Here is a 25,521-nt window from a genome sequence, read left to right as displayed (position 1 = left end):
GAAAGAGAGGAAAGAAACAGAGAAGACAGGGAGACACAAAGTAATAATAACTAATACTTATGGGGCACTTACTATGTGCCAGGCACTGTGCTAAGAGTTTTGCAAACACTGTCTCATTTAATCCTCCCAACAGCCCTTTAGACTATAATTATCATCCCCATTTAATAGATAGGGAAATGGAGGCACAGATAAATCAAGTTGCCCATCACACAGGTCATAAGTGATAGAGATAGACCTTGAACCAGGGCCAGTATAACTCCAGAGCCCATGCATTTTACCACTATGCTTTGCTCCTTCTCTTAGAGAATAGGAAGTACTCACCTGCCATTTGCTCAAAAACCTTCAATGGCTCACTAGTGCCTAGAGAATTCATCTTAATTTATTCATCTTGGTATTCAAGGTCTCTCATACTGTGATTTCAAAATTCCCTCCAGTCTTTACCATCCCCCTTCAAGATCCTTGCACTTCGGCCATGCTGGATTTACTTCTCCATTTTCTTTTTTCTTTTGTTTTAATGAAATCGCTGGGTCTCATGTCAGTTTTCCTGTTTTATTTATTTTAAATTTTTATTTATTTATTTTTGGCTGTCTTGGGTCTTCACTACTGCCCACGGGTCCTCTCCAGCTGCAGCGAGGGGGGCCACTCTTTGCTGCTGCCAGCCTCTTTTCTGGAACACGGGCTCCAGGCGCGCGGGCTTCGGTAGCTGTGGCACGCAGACTCAGTAGTGTGGCTCACTGGGCTCCAGAGCGCAGGGCCATGACCAGTAGTCGTGGCCCACCGGCTTAGTTGCCCCGGGGCACGTGGGACCCTCCTGGACCAGGGCTCGAACCTGTGTCCCCTGCATTGGCAGGCGGACTCCCAAACCACGGCGCCACCAGGGCTGTCCCCTCCATTTTTCTCTTAACCCTTCTGACTACTTCACTTCCCACTCCCCTCCCCGTTGGGATCCTATCTATTCCTCAAAGCTCGGTTTGACGCCTCTTCCTCTCTGATTCCCAGCCAGAAATGGGCTTGCTTCCCCCGAATCCGCAGAACACAGTCCCCACCTCCGCACTCTGCGCCGCTTGTACCCCACCCCACGCCGGTGCTGAGCGCACTGCCTGGAACGCGGAAGTGCTCCAGACGTCCTGGTGTAACTGACGGAGGGAACAGTAATTCTCGACTGGAGGTAGGGTGTAAGACCTCTAGAGATGGAGAGCAAATGGGAAGGAACTGGGAGATAAAAACCGAGAGGGGGAGAGAGGATGAAGACAAACACTGGGCGGCGACTAGACGGCCCGCCGCCACGGGCCCAGTCTCGCCCCGCCCCACCAGGCCCCCCACTGCCCAGCGACCGACGGTGCCCGTTCCCCGGTAGCGATTTCTGGGCAGGCGGCCCGCCGGGCGAGAGGTGGGGCGCGGGTGGCGGCGGGGCGGCGCGCTCGGCCGGTCATCCGCGTCCTCACATTAGCGTAAATCCCATTAGCTGCTCCCGCGCGCCGGAATGGGGTGAGGGTTCTGCCTCGTGCGGCGGCGAGGGCGGGCGCAGCGGTGCTAACGCATCCTCCGACGGCGCGTTCCGGCTGACAGAGGCCCGTTTACAATCGTTATCTCGCTGGCATCCCTGAACCATCCGGTGCGTGGGGCTCTCCCAATGCGAGGGATTAAAAAACCAGCCAACATCTCGTGTCTAATAGGTGGCCGAGCTGGAATCGAATCCATGCTTTCTGGCATCAGTTCTCATGCTTTTTCCGTTACAGGTGCAGCCCCAGGATGCCTCTCTACCCAGACTATAGTTTGGGAAGAAAGAGGTTTAAGACCCCCCCGCCCCCGCCCCCCCCCACCACCTTTCCTGTGCTTCTAACCTGGCTGGTGCAGCAGGGAAGGGGATTGAGTGGAATGGGAGGGGTGTGGTGGTGCTTTGGATGGAGGGAGGAATTGGGGGGGGCAGTGTCACCAACCCTCATCCATCATTTGGGACAGAATTTGGGTGATGGAGTGGAATGCTTCCACCGTCCTATTGAACTCACCTCCGCTCACCCAAAGGACTATTTATTGGAGCTGCAAAAGCAAGAGATTATAGCAGTAAATGAGAGGAGTACCATCTCTGTTCTCTGGAAGTTTACAGTCTAGTAGGGAAAATCAGAAATATTTACGGAGCACTTACTCTGTGCCAGGAACTGTGCGAACTTTTTTTTTTTAAACCTGTTTTTGGCTGCATTTGGGTCTTTGTTGCTGCCCGCCGGCTTTCTCTAGTTGCTGGGAGTGTGGGCTACTCTTCCTTGTGGTGCTTGGACTTCTCGTTGTGGTCAGGCTTCTCTTGTGGCGGAGCACAGGCTCTAGGCGCATGGGCTTCAAAAGTTGTGGTGCGTAGGCTTAGTAGTTGTGGCTCCCGGGCTCTAGAGCGCAGGCTCAGTGGTTGTGGTGCACGGGCTTAGTTGCTCCGCGGCATGTGGGATCTTCCTGGACCAGAGCTCGAACCTGTATCCCCTGCATTGGCAGGCGGATTCTTAACCACTGCACCACCAGGGAAGTCCTGTGTGCCAACTGCTTTACATGGATATCTCACTTATTCCTCTCAACAACTCTATGAAATAGGTATTATTATGATTTACATTTGTAGACGAGTGAGCAAAGGCACAGATGACTTCTGAAAGGCCATATAGCTGGTGACTAGAAGAACCAGGAAGATGAAACAGATGAGCTGACATGTGTGACGGGAGGAAGAGGATGATGGGGAAACTTGTAGCAAAAGCATGGCTCTAGGCCTCAGAGACCTCCCTGAGCAAGGCAGAAAACTTCTCAGCTGCCCAAAAGGCTGAGTAGAATTTAGCCAGGTAAAGAGGCTGTAAGGGTGGGGAAGAGGAACTGCAAACACCAGAGGGTCAGGAAATGCAGCTCTAGGGGCAAGCCAGGGCCAGGTTAGGAGAGCCTTATTAAGGATTTTGGTCTTTACTGAGGAGGAAGTTGAAGTCATTAATGGTGTTAAACAAAAGAGAGGCATGATTAGAATTGCATTTTTAAAAGATCATTCGGGGGACTTCTCTGGTGACACAGTGGGTAAGACTCCTCACTCCCAATGCAGGGGGCTCGGGTTCAATCCCTGGTCAGGAAACTAGATCCCACATGCATGCCACAACTAAGACCCATGCAACCAAACAAATAAATAAAATAAATATTAAAAAATTAAAATAAAAAAAGATCATTCAGGGTGTAAAGAATGCAATTGAGGGGTAAACAGATTCACTGATGGCTTGGACCACTGAATTGGATTAGGGTGGTGAGGATAGGAAGAAGTAAAGTGGGTACATACAAGAGATACTTAAGAGCTGCGCTAAGTAATTGGATAAGGGGTGAAAGGGAGAGGGAGAAAGCTGAGTCATTTTATACCCCCTTCTCTCCCTCAACCCCTAGATCCAATCATTTAATAAATTCATTTGATTTCATGAATGTCTTTCCCACCCGTCCCCTCCTTTCCATCCCCGCTGCCACTGGCCTAATTCAGCTCAGGTCCTCTCCCTAACAATGAAGCAAGAGTCTTTCTACCTTCAGATTTTCCCCTCTCCAGACAATCCTCCATGCCATTTGCGGGTATGACCTATGTAAAATGCAAACATAGTCGGAGTCAACCCAGGCCCCATTGTCTTGTCATTTTGTCAATTACAGGATAAAGTCCCATCCTTTCCTAGTCTGGTCGTTCTTTACTAGCTTCTTCCCCTCCTCAGGCCCAAGCTGCACAAGAGGTGTCACACCCACTGAACCCCCAAAGTTACCTGCATGTTAAGGTAAATATTCCTTCACAGCACTAAACCTTCACAAATCCTTTGCTTGTGTATTTATTATATATACATGTGACTCATTTCTGAGAGGTCACATTGGCAGGAATTGCCTCTCCTTTCTATCAGGTAAATTCCTATTCATACTTCAAGTCCAAGCTCAGATAACAAGTCTCTGTAGGCTTTTCTAACACTCCCCGCCCCCCTGATAGGATTAATTGCTTCCTCATCTGTGCTTCTAAAGCACTTTACACATATTCTGTTCTTGTATATGTTTAACTGTATTATAGGTGTAGGAGGCACAGGCTAATGCAATCAACTAAATGAGATCTCCTGACGTTGAAGGGTTGTGGGAAGGAATAAATGGGATAATATGTGTACAGTTAATATTTCTTCATCTCTTTCCTAATAGTAAAAAATCTTTATTACAGTTTACAAAGTGTAAACTTTGATAGTGTTCCACATACTCTCCTGTTTGATCTAGGAATAAGCCTGTGAGGTAGGATTGATACTGTTATTTCTGTTTTATAGCTGGAGGAATTGAAGTACAGAAGGGTTAAAAAGTGATGATGCGGCTGGTTCAGCAGTATGCGGAGGCACAAAAGTGCTCCACAGTATTTGTTTAAATGGAGTCAAGTTTTCTGGTTATAAAACCTGTGATCTTCCCTTTAAACCACACTGCTTCTTGCATGCATTAGCCAGTATTTTTTTCAAGTTGCAGGTAGCTAATCATTAATAAATTCAATGAGGTAGGGACAACCAACATGGCAGGGGTGGTGGTAAGAGAATAGGAAAAAAATAGTTCAGAATACATTCATGGAGTAAGGATAAGCAGAGTTCTGTACTACGTGGTTGTAATGTAAAATCTGTTTCTCACTGTGGATTTGGATTAAAAGAAAGTATGAAAGCCCCGTGTTAGCACTATGCCAAGTTCTAAATGAACGTTTATTAAATGAAATCATGGCACTTTCATTTTATATTTATTTTTGTTTTCCCGATGTGTAGCTACTGGAAAGCAGATATCATGTCATCTTTATTTTTCCAGTTCCTAGGAGAGTCCTTGTTACAAATTTGGTGCAATTAATAAATGTGTGTCAAATGAAAACCTGGAATGCAGGAATGAATGAAGGCAGTGTACAGCTCAGCATATATGGTTGTAAATGACTGCTGTTCTATCTCCTTCCGGAATTCTTCCTATTCAATCGAGAGATGAGACACTGTTCAGTTAACAGTTTCCAAAAGTCCTGTTTCTCAGTCTGGAGAAAACAGTAAGGCCAAGAATAATTTGCACTCAAGAAGTATCACTTGCCCTTAGTCAACATGGTATCGTGAATGGCTTCAGGAAAGGGCTCCGGAGGGGGTGAGGGGAAGGGGGAAACAACAACAACAACAACAAAAAAAACGGTTGACCTTAGTCAAGATGGCTGCCTTTGGCTTCGCTCTATCAGAACGCGCATGCCCAGCCTTGTCCCCGCCCCCTCCCCGTGGCCCCGACGCGTGCGTCGCAACGTAGGGGGACAGCGCGGGAGGAATAAATTTCTCTGTGATTGGTTGGTGCCGGATTTCAAACAGGAGCTGGCGGCGAGGAGCATCTCTGCCGTTGGGTGAGGCGCGGAGGGAAGTGGAAGGCCGCCCAGGTGGGACCCGGGGGACCCGGCCAAGTGGGTGCTGGGAGTTGCGAGAAAAGGTGGGGCTGGCGCTGGGTTTGTGGTGGGAGGCAGGCGTCCGCGGTTGTGAAGCCGTGGCCCGCTCGCGGGTTGTGGTGGAGGCCGGCACCTACAGCCCCTCCTTTGAAGGCTCTCCATGGGCCGGGGGCGCGGGCGGCCTGAGGGGGCGATGGCTGGGAAATGGGTGGCTTCTTTCTTGGCGCCGTGTTTTGTGGAAAGCCGGGGGCCTCTCTTTGAGATGGTGGCTTGAACAAGGCAGGAGCCACCCCAAAGAAGTGGCTCTCACCTAAAGACAGAGTTAGGGAGTGGGTGGGCTAACACCACCGTTCTCCACAGAGGAGCAAGACTTTTTCGAAGGAAAAAGCAAGCCCTGGTGTTTGAGAGGCCGGCGCGGCTCCGAGTGGTGCCCCTCTCCCTAGTGGGCTGTGTGTGTCTAGGTAGGCAGTGACATCTTGCCCTTCCCGTCCTGAATCCCAGCCTTGGTAACAACGAGGCCATTTCACATACATCCCTCTTCAGGATTTCATTCCTCGGCAGAGGGAGTGCATAGGAACGTGGGGTGGGTGGGAAGATAAGCTTTTTTTTCTTTTTCTTTCTTTTGAAGAAACGTCATCATACTCTTCAGTGTGGAAGGTGAGCTTTTCGAGTTATTGAAAGTGTTCAGAGAAGACGCTTTTCCTATAGCTTAATCATTCAACAGGCACTTATTAAGTGCAAAATGTAAGTACAAGACAATCTTACTTGGCTTTAAAGGAGCTTGCAGTTTATTTGGGTTAATAGAACTTAGAAAGGTAACAGATTGTGTTACCTTTAGTAGGCCTTTACACTGTGGAGAGTACTGTACATCAGTACAGCCTTTTTAGAAAATATTTTGGCACTGTTTATCAAGAGTCATAAGAGGTTTTTATCCTCTGACTTGGTAATCCCAGCCTTGGAAATCCATTTTAAGGCACACGGCCACCTGAAGAAAAACACTGTCCTCGGTGATGTTCAATTTATTTATTCGGTGAATATTTAGTAATCATTGGCCAAGTGTCAGGCACTGTTCTAGGCACCAGGGGCTCAGCGATGAACAAACAAAAATCTCTGCCTTCTTGGAACTTAAACTATTGGGGAGACAGACAATAAACAAAATAAGTAAGTTAATATATAAGTATGTTAGATGGAGATGAGTGCTTTTGAGCAAAATAAAGCAGAGAAGTGTTGGGGGGAAAGATGCAATTTAAAATAGTGTGGTTAAGAATGAGACAATGACTTTTTTAAAAATTGAAGTGTAGTTGATTTACAATGTTGTATTAGTTTCTGGTGTACAGCAAAGTGATTCAGTTTTATATATATATTGTTTTTCATATTCTTCTCCATTATAGTTTACTGAATCTAGTTCCCTGTGCTATACAGTAGAACCTTGTTGTTTTATCTATTTTATATATAGTAGTTTGATTCTGCTAATCCCAAACTCATAATTTATCCCACCCCCTTTCCCCTTTGGTAACCATAAGTTTGTTTTCTGTGTCTAAGTCTGTTTCTGTTTCGTAAATAAGTTCATTTGTGCCATAATTTAGATTCCACATATAGATATCATATGGTATTTGTCTTTTCTCTTTCTGACTTACTTCACTTATTATAATCTTTAGGTCCATCCATGTTGCTGCAGATGGCATTGTTTCATTCTTTTTTTATAGCTGAGTAGTATTCTATTTGTGTATATATACACCACATCTTTTTTTTTTTTTTTTGCGGTACGCAGGCCTCTCACTGTTGTGGCCTCTCCCCTTGCGGAGCACAGGCTCCGGACGCGCAGGCTCAGTGGCCATGGCTTACGGGCCCAGCCGCTCCGCGATACGTGGGATCTTCCCGGACTGGGGCACGAACCCGTGTCCCCTGAATCGGCAGGCAGACTCTCAACCACTGTGTCACCAGGGAAGCCCCACATCTTCTTTATCCATTCATCTGTCAATGGAAATTTAGGTTGTTTCCATGTCTTGGCTATTGTAAATAGTGCTGCTGTGAACATTGGGGTGCATGTATCTTTTCAAATCATAGTTTTCTCCACATATATGCCCAGGAGTGGGATTGCAAGATCATTTGGTAGCTCTATTTTTAGTTTTTTAAGGAACCTCCGTACTGTTTTCCATAGTGGCTGCACCAATTTACATTCCCACCAACAGTGTAGGAGGGTTCCCTTTTCTCCACAGCCTCTCTAGCATTTATTTGCAGACTTTTTTTTTTTTTTGGTGGTACGTGGGCCCCCACTGTTGAGGCCTCTCCCGTTGCAGAGCACAGGCCCCGGATGCGCTGGCTCAGCGGCCATGGCTTACGGGCCCAGCCGCTCCGCGGCATGTGGGATCTTCCCGAACCGGGGCACGAACCCGTGTCCCCTGCATCGGCAGGCGGACTCTCAACCACTGCGCCAGGAAGGCCCCTCATTGTAGTTTTGATTTGCATTTCTCTAATAATTAGCGATGTTGAGCATCTTTCCATGTGCCTATCGGCCATCTGTAAGAGGCAATGACATTTGAATAAATACCTGAAGGAAGTGAGGGAGTGACCATGTGAGAGGTTCTAAGTAGATGTAACAGAAAAACGAAATTACCTAAATGTCCAGGGAAGAGAACAGTTAAATAAATGTTCATGAACTTTTTGTAACTTAATGGAAACATGATTTAAAAAAAGTAAAACAAAATTATATATAAATCTATGATTGCAATTCGATGAAATATGGGTGCATAATGGGCAAAGATTAGATAGGGAGGTGCATATAGTTGTTTAGGGTGGTGAGGTTTTAGTTTCACCATTAAATAACTTTTTTTTTCTTTTTCTTTTTTTAAAATTTTTGGCCACACCTTGCAGCATGCGGGGATCATAGTTCCCCTGCCAGGGATCGAACTTCACCCTTTGCAGCAGAAGCCCGGAGTCTTAACCACTGGACCACCAGGGATGTCCTTTTTTTTTTGAACATAGAAAATTAACAGTATGAGGCAGTGTTTTATATCTACCAAATGAGTGTTATAGATAATAAAGAGGTTATTTTGGACTAAAATGGTTAGGAAGTGCTTTAGTGAGTTGGTAAGACTTATACTAGACCCTGAGGAATGGAACAGTTTGGAATGGAAGGAATTCACAGAAGAAAAAATGAGAGGAGAACTTAGTATAACGAACTGGTAATCATTTTCTGAAAAATAGTAATTCAACTTGTCCCATTTCGTTTTTTTGTTTTGTTTCGTTTTGTTTTTTGGGCCATGCTGCAGGGATTTGTGGGATCTTAGTTCCCCCACCAGGGATCGAACCAGGCCCTTGGCAGTGAAAGTGCAGAGCCCTAACCACTGGACTGCTGGGGAATTCCCTCCCATTCCGTACTTTAATCTTCATTCATGTTGGACTGAGGATGTTCTATTTACTCTTTCTGCAATTGACTTGCTCATGAGAACATTCGGTTTCAAGATATTCCTTCTCCCTGCCAGTTGAATAGAGGCTTTGATATGGTGAAGCAGAAACTGGACATTTGGGAAAAAGAATTATTCCGAAATGCTTTCATTTGAAAGAATCTTGTAGTATTGAGACAGTCTTAGGGAATGTTTTTTCTTGGCAGCAGAGAACAGAGAACCTGTATTGTTGATTTCTTGGGACTCTCCAGATTTAGTAATGTTTGTGAGAATGTTTTTCATTAAAACTCTTCCCTGAAAAACGCACTGCTTTGTGTGACAGAATTTAACACCCTCAATGCATCTAAAACCTGATGTATAGGTCTCTTAATAATGTTTGTAAGGGGAGGAAGAAGAGGCTAGAGACTTTTCCCAGGATACTCTGCAGTAAGATCTGTAATAGTCTGTTATTCTGAAGGATGATCTCTGTTCTCTTGGCTGGTGATTGAAATTAAATTGGGGACTCAAAGCAATCACATCAAGCTGAGACTCTTTCCTGGTGATGCCAAATTGCTCCCTTAGGGATACTCACAGATTGGGAATCTGTAACACAGTGACTTCTCCACCTCTGGGGCTTCTCATCAATAACAGCTGAGATTCTCTAGCACCTTTTTGTTTAAAGCACTCAACAAACTGATTTCCTTGCTACACACAAGGATCATTTCAGCTTTCCCGAAAGGCAGCCGCCTCTGTAGTGAAAAAGTGACATCTGTTTTACAGCTGCAAAGCAATGTACTGCAATATGACTTTGTTTTTGTTTCCTTTCACATTAATGTATCTCCTAGCTATGAGCTAAATAATAAAGGGGGGGGGAAATAAAGAAGTATTCATGAGGGTAAAAAATGTGACCCAGCAGGAAAATTAAGGCCATTTTCAATTGACATTGAATAGGAAGAGTAAATTTTAGCTTTTCAAGCTACAATTTGGCTGAGATATCAGTTAGTACTGATACAGAAAGATATTTTTGGCATCTATATAAATAATTCTTGAGAGTCACTTCTGTAGCACGTTAATAAAAATGCATGGTCCCTTAGCATATAAAGAGAAGAGGATTATATTTTCTAGTGCTGTTTTTGGATTGCCCAAAGTAAATCTATGTTAGAGGAAAAATTAACTCTTCTCAGATGCTATGAGCCTCATGTAGAAGAGCTTGTTTAAGAGCCTAGACAAGGTCAAGTTTTGCTATCTCCTGCCTTCTTTTTGATCTGGGTTCCAGCTATGATTTGGTAATCACTGTTCTAGGATGTAAATAACAACAATCAGACCAAAACAAAAGCAAAAAATGTATACCCACTATAATACCCTATATTCTTTTTTTTAATTAATTAATTTTGGCTGCGTTGGGTCCTCGTTGCTGTGCACAGGCTTTCTCTAGTTGTGGTGAGTGGGGGCTACTCTTCATTGTGGTGCTCAGGCTTCTCATTGAGGTGGCTTCTCCTGTTGCAGGGCACAGGCTCTAGGCGCGCGGGCTCCAGTAGTTGTGGCACGTGGGCTCAGTCGTTGTGGCTTGAGGGTTCTAGAGCGCAGGCTTCAGTACTTGTGACGCATGGCTTAGTTGCTCCGCGGCATGTGGGATCTTCCTGGACCAGGGCTTGAACCCGTGTCCCCTGCATTGGCAGGTGGATTCTTAACCACTGCGCCACCAGGGAAGTCCAATACCCTATATTCTTATAATGAGGTTCAATTTATACGGTATAAAACTTTTACCTACATTAATTTGTAATATTCTGTGAGGTAAATAGGACAAGTATTATCGTTCCCATTTATAGATGTTTCTCAGAATTTAAGTGACCTACGCAAGGTTATACAACGGGTAAATAGAGGAACTAAAATTATATCCTAGGGCTTCTGCCCCCTCACCTTTCTTTTAACTGTTCTGTTTTCATCTATATTAAACGTGATGTTCAGGTACAATGGAAATTCTTTTGACAGAATCATGGGGGGGACGTGTGTGTGTCTGTGTGTGTGTGTGTCTGTGTGTGTGTGTGTTCGTTCATGTGTTTGTTCTCTGACTTTGATTTATCAAGTATTTTTTAAAAGTACTGAGTCTTTGTGCAATACAGCGGTGCCAAATGTAAGGTTTCTCCTCTCAAATCTACAGTTTAGCTGGGACATAGGATAGAAACATGGTAAAGTTAAATTAGAGTATAAGGTGTCTGAGTGCCAATTGAGCAAAGTAGTTGGGGAAAGACTGGGGCCAGGGAGTCCAGTTGAAGTGAATGTTAATGACCTGCAAGTGATGATGGGCTGGGTATGACACACATGAGAGAAGAATCCACAGAGTTTGGTGATTATACTTGTAGGAAGGGGAGTAACTTAAGGTGACTCTGAGGTTTGGAACTGAGTGACTGGGAGAATGATAAAAATAAGGAAATCAAAGTTGGGTGTCGGTAGGAGAGGGAGTATGGTAGGTCATTGGGTAAAGTAGTTGATGACGTGTGGGGGAAGGATAGAATGATGTCTCAAAATCGAGCTCAACATCCAGGGCATCCGAAACAAATTGAGAGTTACGAGATTGACTTAGGAGAGAGCTGAGGGCTGGAGAGAGAAATGGATGAGTTGTCTGTAGAGACTAAGGTGGGATAGTTTGATATGTTTAGTCAAACAGCTCTCTCTTAGGTACTAGGCATCATGATAGGAGAACAATGTAGATCGACGTAGTTCTATGAGATAATAGTTACTATGGTGAGATGTCCACAGGTAGGTAATCTGTGTCTATAGTCTTTTCAGGAATCAGGTTGTGTTTTCAAGAAAGTACCTCCCCACAGCACTCACTCTAGGGAGTGGTATGCACAAAGAAAATAGGAAAGAAGAATAGAGGAACTTGAGAAAATGAGGGATTTCTCTTAAAGGAGACAAGGAATCAGGTTGTTGTATTGTCATTTAAGACATAAAAACCCTCTGAATTTTGTGTGTGTGTGTGTGTGTGTGTTTAAGGGTAGTGCCATTTATATATATATATATATATATATATATATATATTTTTTTTTTTTTTTGGCTGTGTTGGGTCTCTGTTGCTGCACGCGGGCCCTCCAGCTGCTGTGAGCGGGGGCCACTTCTGCTGCGGTGCGCGGGCTTCTCATTGTGGTGGCTTCTCCTGTTGCAGAGCATGGGCTCCAGGCATATGTGGGCCTCAGCAGCTGTGGCTTGCGGGCTCCAGAGCGCAGGCTCAGCAGTCGTGGCGCACAGGCTTAGCTGCTCTGCGGCACATGGGATCTTCCTGGACCAGGGCTCGAACCTGTGCCCTCTGCATTGGCAGACGGGTTCTCAACCACTGCGCCATCCAGGGAAGTCCCTTCTTTCTTTTTTTTTTAAATAACCAGTTTTCAGTACCCTAGTTGCACTGTCACATTTTCCTTTTCTGCATTCCTGGACAGATAAAAGTTTCCCTATGTACTGAGCTCACTGTCTTATAGTCTCAGAATATACAGATGAGTGCAGAGATGATAGAAACCAATAATACCCCATATTAAAACTGATCACTGGGGGGACTTGCCTGGTGGCTCAGTGGTTAAGAATCTGCCTGCTACTGCAGGGGGCACGGGTTTGAGCCCTGGTCTGGGAAGATCCCACGTGCCACAGGGCAACTAAGCCCGTGAGCCACAACTACTGAGCCTGCACTCTAGAGCATGAGAGCCACAACTACTGAGCCCATGCGCCACAACTACTGAAGCCCACATGCCTAGAGCCCATGCTCCACAACAAGAGAAGCCACCACAATAAGAAGCCCGTGCACCACATGAAGAGTAGCCCCCACTGGCCACAACTAGAGAAAGCCCGCGCGCAGCAATGAAGACCCAACACAGCCAAAAAAATAAAAATAAAAAAATTGATCACTGGGAATTCCCTGGTGGTCCAGTGGTTAGGACACCGCGCTTCCACTGCAGGGGGCTCGGGTTCAATCCCTGGTTGGGGAACTAAGATGCTGCATGCTGCAAGGTGCGGCCCCCCAAAAATATGCTGGATGCAATAAATGTTTAAAAAAAACAAAAACAAAACTGATCACTGTCTTTCATTTTTATTGGGAGCTAAAGGAAATCATCATTTGAATAGGCTACTGAATGCCCTGCCCCTGTTTTCTGTCCTGTAGCATTTAGAAATATTTGCCTTTTTTGTCATATTGTTAAAACCCATGGGCATCTCCATGACTTCCACATCTCTTCCTACCAGTTTTAATGCTATTCTTTTAGTTTTGTTCTTAGTTTAGAGAAGAGCTTTGTAATAAATTTGTTGGTCTGGTTGCTTAGCAGCTTGCCGTGATTATGTAGCTTGGAACAGATACATTGCCATTTGAAAATCTTGGTTTCCAGCCCTGATTCATGTATATATTGCATCCAAGCTTGGAATTGAAAGCTTTTTTGCTATTAGAGCAACCATCATACAAGTACAGATGAATAAGTCTGTAGCATTTAATAGAAAATATCTTTATGTTTATATATTCCTTTTTCCTTTGTGTTTTTTCTGCCCTTTCTTGCTCTCATAGCTTATGGTACAATCTTACAAACATTGTAAAATCACTAAACCTTCGTAAAAGAGTTCTTAAAATTTTATTTAGATGCATGAAAAAAGGGCCTGGACTAGAATGTTGAAGGGGTGATTAGGAGAAACATAAGAAGAATCCTTTAATGGTGTTTCTGAGAACATTCAATTTTCAAATGAAACTTGATTTTTTAATTTCATTTCCTTGATAATTTTCATAAAATCCCGCTGATTTCTTTTTTTTTTGAAGATCTTAGTTCCTTAAAGTGTTCCCAGTTAAAGTCTATTTGGAATAGAACTGCCTGTAAGGACACCATTTTTAATGTAATATCAGCAAGTCTTTGCGGGGGGAAATATGAAGCCTGAAATTCACTATTACAGAACACAGTAGCAAATGATTTTTCCTTTGCCCTTCTAACTGTGAAGGTGGTGTATTGTCTCCTTGATGCCAGAATATGGTACAACATAATCCTTTGCCTATACTTAGTATAAATTTATTAGACATAGTCCCTGCACGCAGTCCAGCAGAGAGCCCTGCATTACAGAAATAATTCTTGAGCTGCTGAGCTGGCAATTTCCCCACTTAATCACTTGTGTGACGTCATCTGCGCTGTTGGTAGGAAATGTGCTGACCATGTACTGCGTTTTAAAAGACAGTTGCAACAGGGGTACTAGCTAAAGATGAAATTAAAAATAAACCTTTTAAGTTACATGGAAGGTCTCCAAAGTGCAGCAGGATTAAAGTGGAAAAAATGTTATATTGATAGGCTTGACTAAGTAGTTGGTCACCTAGTAATCAACTGACATACTTGTCCCTAATTGCTTCTCAGCTCCAGAGTGATTGCAGAGTGGAGGAAAAGAAATAGGCAGGAAGGGGTGTTATATTCAGGGGACTGAAATGCGTTTGTAATTTTCAAATGAGTCTTAAACATTCCAACTTCGTTTTTGTAATAAGGATTACAAAAAACATCAGTTGTTAGCTCGAGATTCTCATAGTGGTAGCTACACATGGAAGAGTCCAGATGTTAGTCACTGATCACTGTACTGGATTGCTCCTGAATCTTTTGTCTGGGGGAGATGGCAGAACCCCTAATGTATATTTGATTTCTTGGCAGAAAGATGGATACTTTGATGCTGAATATGCGGAATCTGTTTGAGCAGCTTGTACGCCGGATGGAGATTCTCAGTGAAGGAAATGAAGTCCGTAAGTCATTCTGAGCTGGCCTGTGTGAAGAGAAAAAACAGATTTCAGATTTCGGTTTTCTGCAAAGCCAAAGTGTATTCCAATCCTAAAATTGTTTTTCACTTGAGTTATCTAAAAAGAAAATGATGGTCACTTATCTATGGTCAAAGCTTAATGGACACTCATTCTAAATGGTCACTTATTTTTCTGTAGTTGTTTTTAAATGGGTTTTACCCAGACTTTTTTCATTATCAGGGTTCTCTTTTCACTACATAGTTGGCATTAGTCGTCAGTTTTATTTTCTTATCACAAACTGGGCAAAATCTACTGAATTTCTAAGGATGTTGCCTTTTTTCTTCAGAGTAGTAGTTGTCTACATTTTTTATCCTGGGTTTTCCCTGTGTTCTATAAAACATTTTCAATTGAAGAGGAGAAAAATGACAGTTTCTTTTTGAAGGAGGGACAGTTCATCTGCTTTCACCTACCTATTTGATGCTTAGTAATAAAGGGTTAAGGTTGGGTGGAGAGCTGGGAAGAAAAAGGTGGTGACACAGTAGTCTTCTGGGAAGTAGATTAGTGAGAAAGAAAGGTGGGGCTGATAGCACTGACCTAAGTGATGTAAGGGAATTTTTCTTTACCAGCTTTTCTTTGTGTTACCATGCTCTCCTATTTCAGGTTTTCACCCGCTAATTTAGCGGGTGTTGCTGTTAAGTCAGTCTCATTGGTACAAAAGTAATGCAAGAACTGTGTCTTAAACTTAAAAAGAAAACAATCTCCATAGTACTTAGTAATGGTGTCTTGCTTGTGCCATTCAATATTTTCTTTAATTTGATTCATGTTTTTGATAGCTCTCATCTACTTACAGGTCTTTCAAAACAATATTCTATTTTTCTCTCTCTAATAGCTGTTGCATGACCCTATCGTCTGGTACCAACTCAATAACCATGATGGCATACTAATTAGGCTTCTCTTTGAGGTCACATCATCTCAGAAGATGGATTGCTTTGCAGTCTAGTGGGGAGGAGTATTGAATAAGAGATCTTAAAATTCAGGTTCACTCAGCAAATAATGGCTTTATGGAAAAAAGTAGGGTTTGAGTTGAGCCTTATATTAGGTATAGGGTAGGATCCCAACAGACAGACATGAAAGAAGGCATTTAGGGTCAGGGGAGCCACCTGAGTGGAGACAAGAGGGTGTGGAGTGTGAGGGGAATAAGAGTAAGGGGAAGTGGTTTAATCAGAACCGTGCTTTTAGAAGGTTACCCTGGCAGAGGTGGAGGCTGCATCAGAAGTGGAGGCTGGGAGGTTGATTAGGACATGGTTGCCATAGCTCAGGAAAGAGGCAATGGGGAGCCCCAACTGGAGTGGTGATTGTGAAGGTGGAAATAAGGAGAAATGGGTGGAAGAGATTGTGATTAAGATCTCTAGGAGGAGGCAGCTGATAGTATTTGGGGGCAGAGGGAGGAACCTGAGGTTTGGAGTCTCAGTAACTCTTGCTGGCTTTTAACTTATTTTTGTGTCTGTTTCTCCATCTGTAAAAAAGGAATTTTGCCATGAGGATTTCGAGATAAATGAGATACTAGTTGTGAAAATACCTTTTGAAATAATTATGCCCCCCAAAATACAAGATATTATTTTTACAAGAACCTTTATTTTATAAGCAAATTTCTATCTTCCCTTGATTTCTGTTATAAAATAGAGGTACGTTGGTTTTGTTGGTTTTTTTTTTTTTTTTTGCTGCGTTGGGTCTTCGTTGCTGCGCTCAGCCTTTCTCTAGTTGTGGCGAGCGGGGGCTACTCTTTGTTGAGGTGTGCAGGCTTCTCATTGCCGTGGCTTCTCTTTGTTGTGGAGCACGGGCTGTAGGCATGCGGGCTTCAGTAGTTGTAGCACACGGGCTCAGTAGTTGGGGCTCGCGGGCTCTAGAGCGCAGGCTCAGTAGTTGTGGAGCATGGGCTTCGTTGCTCCCCGGCATGTGGGAACTTCCCAGACCAGGGCTTGAACCCGTGTCCCCTGCATTGGCAGGCGGATTCTTAACCACTGCCCCACTAGGGAAGCCCAGCGGTACGTTTTGTCCCCTCTGCAAATCCCTAACTTGGAATGTTGGCTTTTTTTTTTTTTTGGTCTCTGCCAGGTCTTATTTGCAGCATGTGGGCTCTTAGTTGCAGCATGTGAGATCTAGTTCCCTGACCAGGGATCGAACCCGGGCCCTCTGCATTGGGAGTGTGGAATCTTAACCACTGGACCACCAGGGAAGTCCCGGAATGTTGGCTTTTGAGGAACTAAAGTGGCTTAGTGTTTTCTAGACTCTAGAATTTCCTTTTCTGCAACCACCCCAGTCTGTCCTCTTCTTAGATCCTAGGAATTCCTCCCATCCCTCCGTGTCCCCTGACTCCTTACTCTTGCTTTTCATCATAATAACTTCATTCCTCTCTCTCCTTTTTGTATAGTTATAGTTTTTTTTTTTTTTCAAGCTAAGTCCAAGATTACCGAAAGATCAGAGTGAAAGTTAATATTCAAATAAAATGACTTTAATAACCTAGATACTTTATCTTTGTTTTCCCCAGTCTACATGATTTTTATCTTCTATTTTTATCATGGGACGCCTGAACTTTTTTGACGTTGGTGTGTAAATTAGGAATAAATATAACTTAATATTTATCAGGTGCCTATTGTGTGCCAACACCATACTAGGTTGGTGCTATGCTATATGCAGTAGGTGATACTAAAGTGTATGTGACATGGTGCCTGTCTTCAAGAAGATTAAGGTATTTAAGTTTCAGAGACAGGATTCTGTCTCATGAAACAGAAGATAATACAAGTATAAAAATGTATGCTTTGGGGAAGTATAGAAAAATGGAGCAAACAAATTAGGAAAGGATTCATAGAGCAGTTGGGACTAGAAAAATGGGTACATAAAGAAGAGTGGGGAATTCCCTGGCGGTCCAGTGGTTAAGACTCAGTGCTTTCACTGCTGTGGTTCCGGGTTCAACCCCTGGTCAGGGAACTAAGATCCCATAAGCTGCGTGGCACAGCCAAAAAAAAAAAAGAAGAAGAAGAGTAGGTAGGGCATTCCATTTGGAGAGCATAGCTTGATCCTAAGTGAGAAGACAGAAATGAATACAGGTCTTTCCTGGGGCAGGGACAAATTGGTTTAGCTAGAAAGAGGGTATTGGGTAGTGATGGGAAGTTTGATCAGACTGGTGAGGTGGGCCTGGATGCCTGGAGTTTAAATTTGATCTGAACAACAATTTTGCTCAGTCACTCATTTAACATTTAAGTGCCTACTATGTGCTGGGTAGAGTGTAAGACCCTGGGGATAAAAAAGCAGAAGAGACACAGGGTCCTTGCCCTTAAGAAGCTTAGAAGGTAGTGAGAAAGACAAGAGCCTCTACAAAGGCCTTAGCAGGAGTGAGCTGAAAAAAACAGGATTTCTGGAGCTGCTTTAATCTCTTTGCTGAACTATGAACCAAGTCCTGATTTTTTTTTTTAATGGATCTAGGATTATTCTTAATTTGTTTTAAGGAAATTTCCCTTCTCCTTTCTCCTTTTTGATAGATGCATTTTGTAATTTAATATACACATAACTTTTTTAAAGAGACAATTTGAATTTAATAAACCTTTTGAATGTATACTTCATGACAGGGGCTAGTACCAAATTAAATTGTGATTCACACACTGACCAAAAAAATGCCATTTGTGTTTATTGATCGCCAGCATCAAAGTTTTTCCTGGTCTATGGTCCGAAGTGCCTTTTTGACCCATGCTAGCACAATTAGTTCATAACAGAATTGTACATAAAAGTAATATCTTAATTATGTATGCAAATGCTCTGGTTTTGGTCTAACAAACTAAACTAGTAATTTAACCATTTGTACTATTAAAATAGGAACTCCTTCCTTGAAATGAACTGATAGTTTATTTGGTTTCAGTTCTGTTATCCAATGCAGTTAGACCTGTAACATATGCCAATTAACGAATGGGAATTAAAACCCCAATTTAATAAGACTTTTCAAGGAGTATCCTAAGGACCAAGCAAGCCAGCAAAATTAGGTCAAATGAAAATCTTTTCATTCTCAGAATTGTTTTTCAATTCAGTAAGTATTTGAGTGTGTAGGCAACACTATATTTAGAAACATTTAATTGACCACAGTGTGGAGCTAGAAAGTTTTCAGACTGTGTAGTTGAAAAGTGTGTTTCCTGTTCTTTATTCTTTAAAATGGAAGTATCACATACATCGAAAAGTACACAAATAATAAGTGCATTGCTTGGTGAATCGCGAGAGTAAACATGGCTAAGAACCAGCTCTTGTTTTTAATTTTTTCTTATGAATCTGTAATTTTGAAATAGTTAAATTTGCAAAAGGATATGTTTGTTTTCTTTTTGTTTAAGTTAAGGAGAAAAAAACCCTTAGTAATGTGTTCCAAACTGTTAACTAAACCAGTATATCATTTAAAACTATTTGAATTTTGTAATAATATATTTTATTTTTTGAGATCCTTGATATTTGCGTTGTCTAAGATAACTAAGTCATAATATCCTGTTTTGCTAAAATCGATTGTTTACTAAAAACCTGTTTCCATATGTATCAGACTTGGTTTCTCTAGATTGAATTGTTATCCTAATTTGTAAGTTTGAAATTTAGTCAAATTATTAAAATTGCTTTAAAAAAGCACTATATTATTTCTATGCTCTCAGGTTAAATTCAAATGGGAAAAGTACCCTTACTACCTGAGAATCTGCTAGCTTTGTGTGAATTTGGCCTAGTTTCAGCCGTAAACTGGGTTAGTTTAACCTGCAGCAGATGTACACCTTGGAAAGTTCCTCCATGATGCTGGTGGAGTGAAGCTTAGAGGTAGATTGAGGTTAACTAGAATAGTAAGGCATTATAGAATAGTCTTTGCCAGTAGCAGGTGATAAGAACGGATGCCACCAGGGTTATCATGCTTTGAGGTGCTGCCTTCCTTAGAAGGGATACTTTCTTTGCAGACATTTGAAAAGAGTCCACGTTCCTCTATCAGTGACTCACCCAAAGCTAGTATGATCTTCTCTTCCTGTCTTTCCAACTGGAATGTTTACATACCCTTCAGGACTGTGTTAAACAGCAAAGGCAAATTGGCTCTTTACTTTCAAATCAGTATTTGTATAATTATATAGCTGAATGCAATTGTAGGCCTAGACATCTGTAATATTAATCTATATCTACTGGAGCATACTACAGTTACATTTGAATTTGCTGTTTAACGCCTCTCTGGCACAGCAATGCGTGACTCTAAAGGAGACTGTTTTTGTTTTATAGATGTAACTGTCCTGGTGGGTGACAGCTACCCCAAAGGTATCCCCTTTGATTGCCTTCTGTTCAGGAGCTTTTACTGTTAGTGTTACATCTGGAGCCAGGTGACTAATGACTTACTTATTCCATAGCAGATGCCACTGGCTAAGCCAAAAGTAACTGGCCTATTGAAATAGGAATTGCTCCCCACAAAGCTCTCATCCAGAGTGATGGACATATATCCAGGATCTGCTCCTGGTTATTTTCAGATGGATTTGCCCATAGTTCATCTGGTCCCTTAATTATGCATTTGGAGTAAAACTAACCAGAGGACTCATTTATTAGAGCATTTATACTCTGTTTGGTGCTTGAATTATTAAAGTTTCCCCCTTTTCTTAGAATTTATCCAGTTGGCCAAGGACTTTGAAGAATTCCGTAAAAAGTGGCAGAGAACAGATCACGAGCTGGGCAAATACAAGGATCTTTTGATGAAAGTAGAGACTGAGCGTAGTGCTCTGGATGTTAAGCTGAAGCATGCACGCAATCAGGTGGATGTAGAGATCAAACGGAGACAGCGAGCTGAGGCTGACTGTGAAAAGCTGGTGTGTATTGTTTTTTATGCTAGAACTGTGACAGTGGGGACGGGGGAAGATCAACGGGTAATGTTTCCACTTGCCCAGGTATACCCAGTTTCTTCTACATTAAAGAACTAAAAGCAGTTTGTCTATGATTGGAGCTGAAATTGCAGCCAAGGAATCCTATTCTTCATAGGCTGAAATTTAAATTTAAAAAATTTTTTCTCCTTTAGACCTGAAACTTTTACTTAATAGACAGATTTCAAATGAGAATTTAAAGAATTAAAATTAAGGGGAAAGGCAGAGAAATAAATCCTAGCATATTTGATCTGTCTCATTGTTGATTATAAGTGCTACCTAGAACATCCTCATATAAGATGTCAATAGCTAGTACTTTGTCATTGATATAGGCAGGACAACTCTTAAGTCTTTCCTTCATCACTGCTCTTAATTTAGGGTAAAGGGATAGATGTATTCAACCAATGTGAACACTAGAACATAGAGCATTATCATTCTGATGTACCAGGGTGGGTCATGGTACAAAGGCAAGCCTTTGCTAGGAGGGACTAATTCATCTTCGTACAGTGTTAGATGCCTCAGTAAGCTCAGATTGTCTGGTTCCAGTGCATCACAGCTTTATATCCATTTTAATGCATTTTGCTCCACCATTTAGAAAGGTGGGTGGCTGCGTTGAGCTGTAGAAGAAGCCAATAATTGTCCTAATTAGCTGACACTAAAGTGTTTTTGCTATGTGAAATCTATTTTGGGACTCTCATTTTGCAGTACTGTCTTCTCTTGGATTAGCGGTTTGATCCAAAAGTCCTATAGCAGAAACCCCACTATTCTAGATGGAGTTCATTTTACCAGTGAGAAATCGGAGACACAACCTGGGCTTGTTGTGAATTAATATGCTATTGGTGTAGCAGCCTTCTTGAAGGCTCATTTGCATAATGCTGTATTTTAATGTCTTCTGGTCTGCCTGTCCCATAAATTTGAGGTGAAGCTTTCTCCCCTGGTTAGTTAGGCTGTTTTACTCTGCTTTGGTCTGTAGGAAAGACAGATTCAGCTGATTCGAGAGATGCTCATGTGTGACACATCTGGCAGCATTCAACTAAGCGAGGAGCAAAGATCAGCTCTGGCTTTTCTCAACAGAGGCCAACCATCCAGCGGCAATGCTGGGAACAAAAGGTGGGGGAACTGCATCTGTTGTTATCTGATCATAAGCAACACAGCTGTCATAAGTTCTTGTTATCTAAACTCTTAGATATACTGCTTTTGGAATGTGTGCTGAATAAAGCAGAAAAAGACTTTGGAGGAAAGGTGTGTGGGAAATAAAGGCGCAGAGGCCTCCCTCTTTATTTTATTTTTTTATTTTTCCTTAGGATGTTTCATCATGGGTAAAATTTCATGTTGATGCTGAATTGCACATCAATAACTAATCTTGCACATTGCTAAGAAACCTAAAGGTGGAAGTGGCAGTTCAGCAATACTTCCAGTGTTTACTCTCTATAGAGCTCTCGTAGCTCTTCTGGTTTAGAAGGGCCTTCTGTGAGCCAAGACCAGACAATAATTTTGGTTCCACTGCATCGCTATTTAGAATAGTCTCAACCAGGCTTTCAATTTAACACCCCCAATACAATACGTAGGGAAAGGTCAGAACTCTTTTAGAGCTATTTATTTTGTTGCCTGGTTGTTTTATGGGGAATCTTTATAACTAAGAAGATGTACAGGCTTAATTTCTTAAAAAGCTAATGCTGGGTAATACTCTCTCTTGTAGAAAGCAACCACAATTGGGATCAAATTAAACTTCGCTCTTCTGCCTTGTGGATTTTTAGTAGCCTGTAGTACAGACTCAGCAGGGAATAGCACCCATACCCCTGAATGTAACTTTCAACTTCTGTTATAAGGCCTTAGCTGAAATAGCAACTGTGCTGCATGTGTGCTCCTGCACACACGCACATAGTCCCCCATGAAAACCATAAAAAGCAACCCACCACAGCTAGGGTTTGAGCTTGTAGTTATCTCCACAGGGAAGATGCTACTGTGAAATTGCTGATGTTACCTGACAAGTGTGACTTGTTCTGGTGTTGGTGGGTTTTACTTTCCAGTCTTGTTTCTAACACTACTGTTTCACTCATTTAGACTGTCAACCATTGATGAATCTGGTTCCATTTTATCAGATATCAGCTTTGACAAGACTGATGAATCGCTGGTAATGAACACTTGATTTCTGAGAGTTATCTATTTTTCTTAACCCTGCTCCCTCAGGAATCTCTCTCCTGTCCTCTCTTCTAAAATTCCATTATTACTATTTTATTAGTTGATATGTTATAGATACTGACTAGCATTTAAAAATATAAATATAAGCTGTAAGAGACTGGCTTATATATTTAATTTTTGGAAGTGAGAATATAGAATTTAGGATTTGGCATGAGGTTAAATTTATTTAACGGATCTGTGAGCTGCCTGTATTAATTGATTACTACATCTTGACTTATTAAAACCCCAGCTAGCAAAAAAATAATAATAATAATTAGCAAGACTCTATCCAGCCAGGGTTTATTTGCTGCTCTGGGGAGAATAGACTTGTGCCTTATTCCTAAATTAAACTGGTTCTTGAGGAAAACTTAGACATACTTCACAATTAGAAGGAAACCAGTGCCCTGAAACTTCAGCCAGAAGACTGATGAAAGTTTCCAGGCACTAGATAATGCTTTGATGAACAGTGGTTCACCTGTTTAAGCTGTTTGTTACCCTGCTTTTGTGGGGCAGAACCCTTCTTGTAACTTATGGTGGTGTTTCTCCATAAAAGGTCATCTCCTGATATTTCAATCTTTGATGTTCCAGAGACTTGTAGTTTATTGGTTTATGTATCTCTCCTATTTTACTGGCTGGAAGCTAGCAAACAAAACAATAAATTAGGAGGTTATTAGTAGTTGGTTTTCTGATGATAGCAAAATAAATGACAACTACTTGTTACATAGGCAGGGTTTTATGTCCAAATTGTCAGAGTTTGACTAGGGAAATAATTGCCGTTTTGTAGATATTAGTATTAGGTATCACCTTTTTGAAATAAGGAATGACATAGTCTGGGATATGTAATAAAACTAGAATATACTACTGGCTGATTTTAGAGCTAGACCTGTGATATGATATCTGTTGTAACTGAAGCTGAATCAAACAACCAGTAGCTAAATTACTTGACCATAAATTGGAGAGGTTAAATTTATTTAGCTAAGCTATATACGACTGTTTTTGGATTTTGTGTTTTCAGGGATGATCAGGATCAGGAGGTCATAGGTAGCTACTAAAAATGAATGCAAATGGTTAAAATGAGCGAAGTGAACTAGACCACAGTGAAAGACAAATAATTCTTCAGTGTCCACATGAATGTCTTTTTTAGGGCCCAAGGAGGAGGGATGATTGAGAGATGTAAAACCTAAATTAGAACTTTTAAAGTGGCTACATTGTACAGAACACCCGATTAGACGATAGCAATCCCTTAAGAGTAAGGCTCACATCTAACGCCAGCAGTATAGTGCCCAACATTCTGTAAGTTCTAAAACTAATTACAAAAATAATCAGAAATAAAGGACCGGGCACCGAAGATAATCACGACAGAAGTTGATTCTTTAACCTTTTCTTGCCTTTTTGGTATTGATTCCTGATTCTATTATAATAGCTTCAATTTTGGAAAGAAAGCATGTTAACTCACTACAGCTCTATAGCTATAACATTTGAGACCCTCCCTTTCTGTCTCCCCAAATTGTGAGTTAGGTACTCTGACTCAAGAGGCCTTTAAAATTCTCTGTAAATTTATTTGTACAGGGTTTAGGGGAGGACTAACCAAAGAAAGAAATTAATACAGTTTAATTGTCAACAGGATTGGGATTCTTCTTTGGTCAAGACTTTTAAACTGAAGAAGAGAGAAAAGAGGGTATGTATGGTTTTGTTTAGTTTTGGGGTTTTTTTGTGTTTGTTTGTTTGGTTTTACAAAGTAACAATAAAAGACTTTTCTCCAGAAATGTTGCCATTGTACTGCATTCCTGACATGTTGCTCTAGCTGTTGTTAAACACAGATTACAAGAGAATCCATGTTGCAGGGGCAGTAATTGATGTTCCTTGATGTCCTAACTCAGGACAGGATCCCATCCTGTTTCACTCTTCTGGGCTGCTCTCAGTTCATTCATGGAGAGTAAAAGGATATATTTAAGTTTGTTTGAGTTGTCATATGAATTTTTATGCAGGACTTTTGTGCTCTGATATAAGTTTCAGCTGAAATGTGTGTATAATGGGATATACAGAGATCTATCTTTGTGCTTGTTTAGGGTCCTTAATATGTTTCCAAAGACTTCATGTCCTTAGATAGGATTCCACTCTACTTTTTCTGGTGCTGTCATCTAAATTTTTCCAAAGCTTGCTTGTTTCTTATAGGGCACTGAGGGCATTTTTGTGTTGGTACAACTTAAGCTTCATGTGGAAATAGGCAGTGAGAGAGTGCACATTGTTATTTCCTGCAGTCCTGGTACCTAGGACTTGCATCCAAGTTATCCAATGGAATAATTTTATCTTTTGTGCTTCAGATCTTCTATTTGGCACTAAAGTTCTTGGTTTTTGCCCCATCTCTAGCGCTCTAGTAGCCGACAGTTCATTGATGGTCCCCCCGGACCTGTAAAGAAAACTCGTTCCATTGGCTCCACAGCAGACCAGGTAAGAATAGCCAGGCCAGGGCCTCCCTGGTGGCACAGTGGTTAAGAATCTCCCAGTGGTTAAGAACCCTGGGTCATGGGTTCGAACCCTAGTCTGGGAAGATCCCACATGCCGCAGAGCAGCTAAGCTCGTGTGCCACAACTGCTGAGCCCGAGTGCCACAACTAGTGAGGCCTGCGCGCCTAGAGCCCACGCTTCGCAACAAGAGAAGCTACCACAATGAGAAGCCCACGCACTGCGACAAAGAGTAGCCCCTGCTCTCTGCAACTAGAGAAAGCTTGTGCGCAGCAACGAAGACCCAGCACAGCCATAAATAAATAAATACATAAAAGAATAGCCAGGCCAAGAGAATTGTGGTCTTGAACACATCAAAGTTTAGCGGCCCCAAGCATTAAAAATCCTAAGTCAACATTGCAGTGTTATTTTGAGAGAGATGTTCAGTGAGCGTTTTTCTGTGTAATAG

The 25,521-nt window shown here is 42.1% G+C and overlaps 1 protein-coding gene across 5 annotated transcripts in view; it reads left to right on the top strand.

Annotated features, from left to right (window-relative positions):
* The first annotated feature begins 1,108 nt into the window (after positions 1–1,108).
* Positions 1,109–25,521, top strand: part of RACGAP1 (Rac GTPase activating protein 1) — a 33,415-nt gene continuing 9,002 nt past the window's right edge. The window contains exons 1-8 of one of the 5 annotated variants that reach the window (XM_060026205.1): positions 1,109–1,168; positions 6,027–6,142; positions 14,439–14,527; positions 20,174–20,376; positions 21,401–21,537; positions 22,492–22,561; positions 24,233–24,286; positions 24,979–25,059. In XM_060026205.1, coding sequence (XP_059882188.1) covers positions 14,443–14,527; positions 20,174–20,376; positions 21,401–21,537; positions 22,492–22,561; positions 24,233–24,286; positions 24,979–25,059 — 630 coding nt within the window. In that variant the 5' untranslated portion in view covers positions 1,109–1,168; positions 6,027–6,142; positions 14,439–14,442. Of the gene's footprint in view, positions 1,169–1,497; positions 1,616–5,341; positions 5,393–6,026; positions 6,143–14,438; positions 14,528–20,173; positions 20,377–21,400; positions 21,538–22,491; positions 22,562–24,232; positions 24,287–24,978; positions 25,060–25,521 lie in introns of those variants that run through there. The other 4 variants (XM_060026204.1, XM_060026206.1, XM_060026207.1 and 1 more) reach the window with 4 other exon arrangements.

The sequence above is a fragment of the Delphinus delphis genome, chromosome 11 (genome assembly GCF_949987515.2).
Source record: "Delphinus delphis chromosome 11, mDelDel1.2, whole genome shotgun sequence".
NCBI lineage: Eukaryota > Metazoa > Chordata > Mammalia > Artiodactyla > Delphinidae > Delphinus > Delphinus delphis.
Note: the sequence above shows the minus strand (reverse complement) of the source record. Positions and strands in the feature narration are given on the sequence as shown.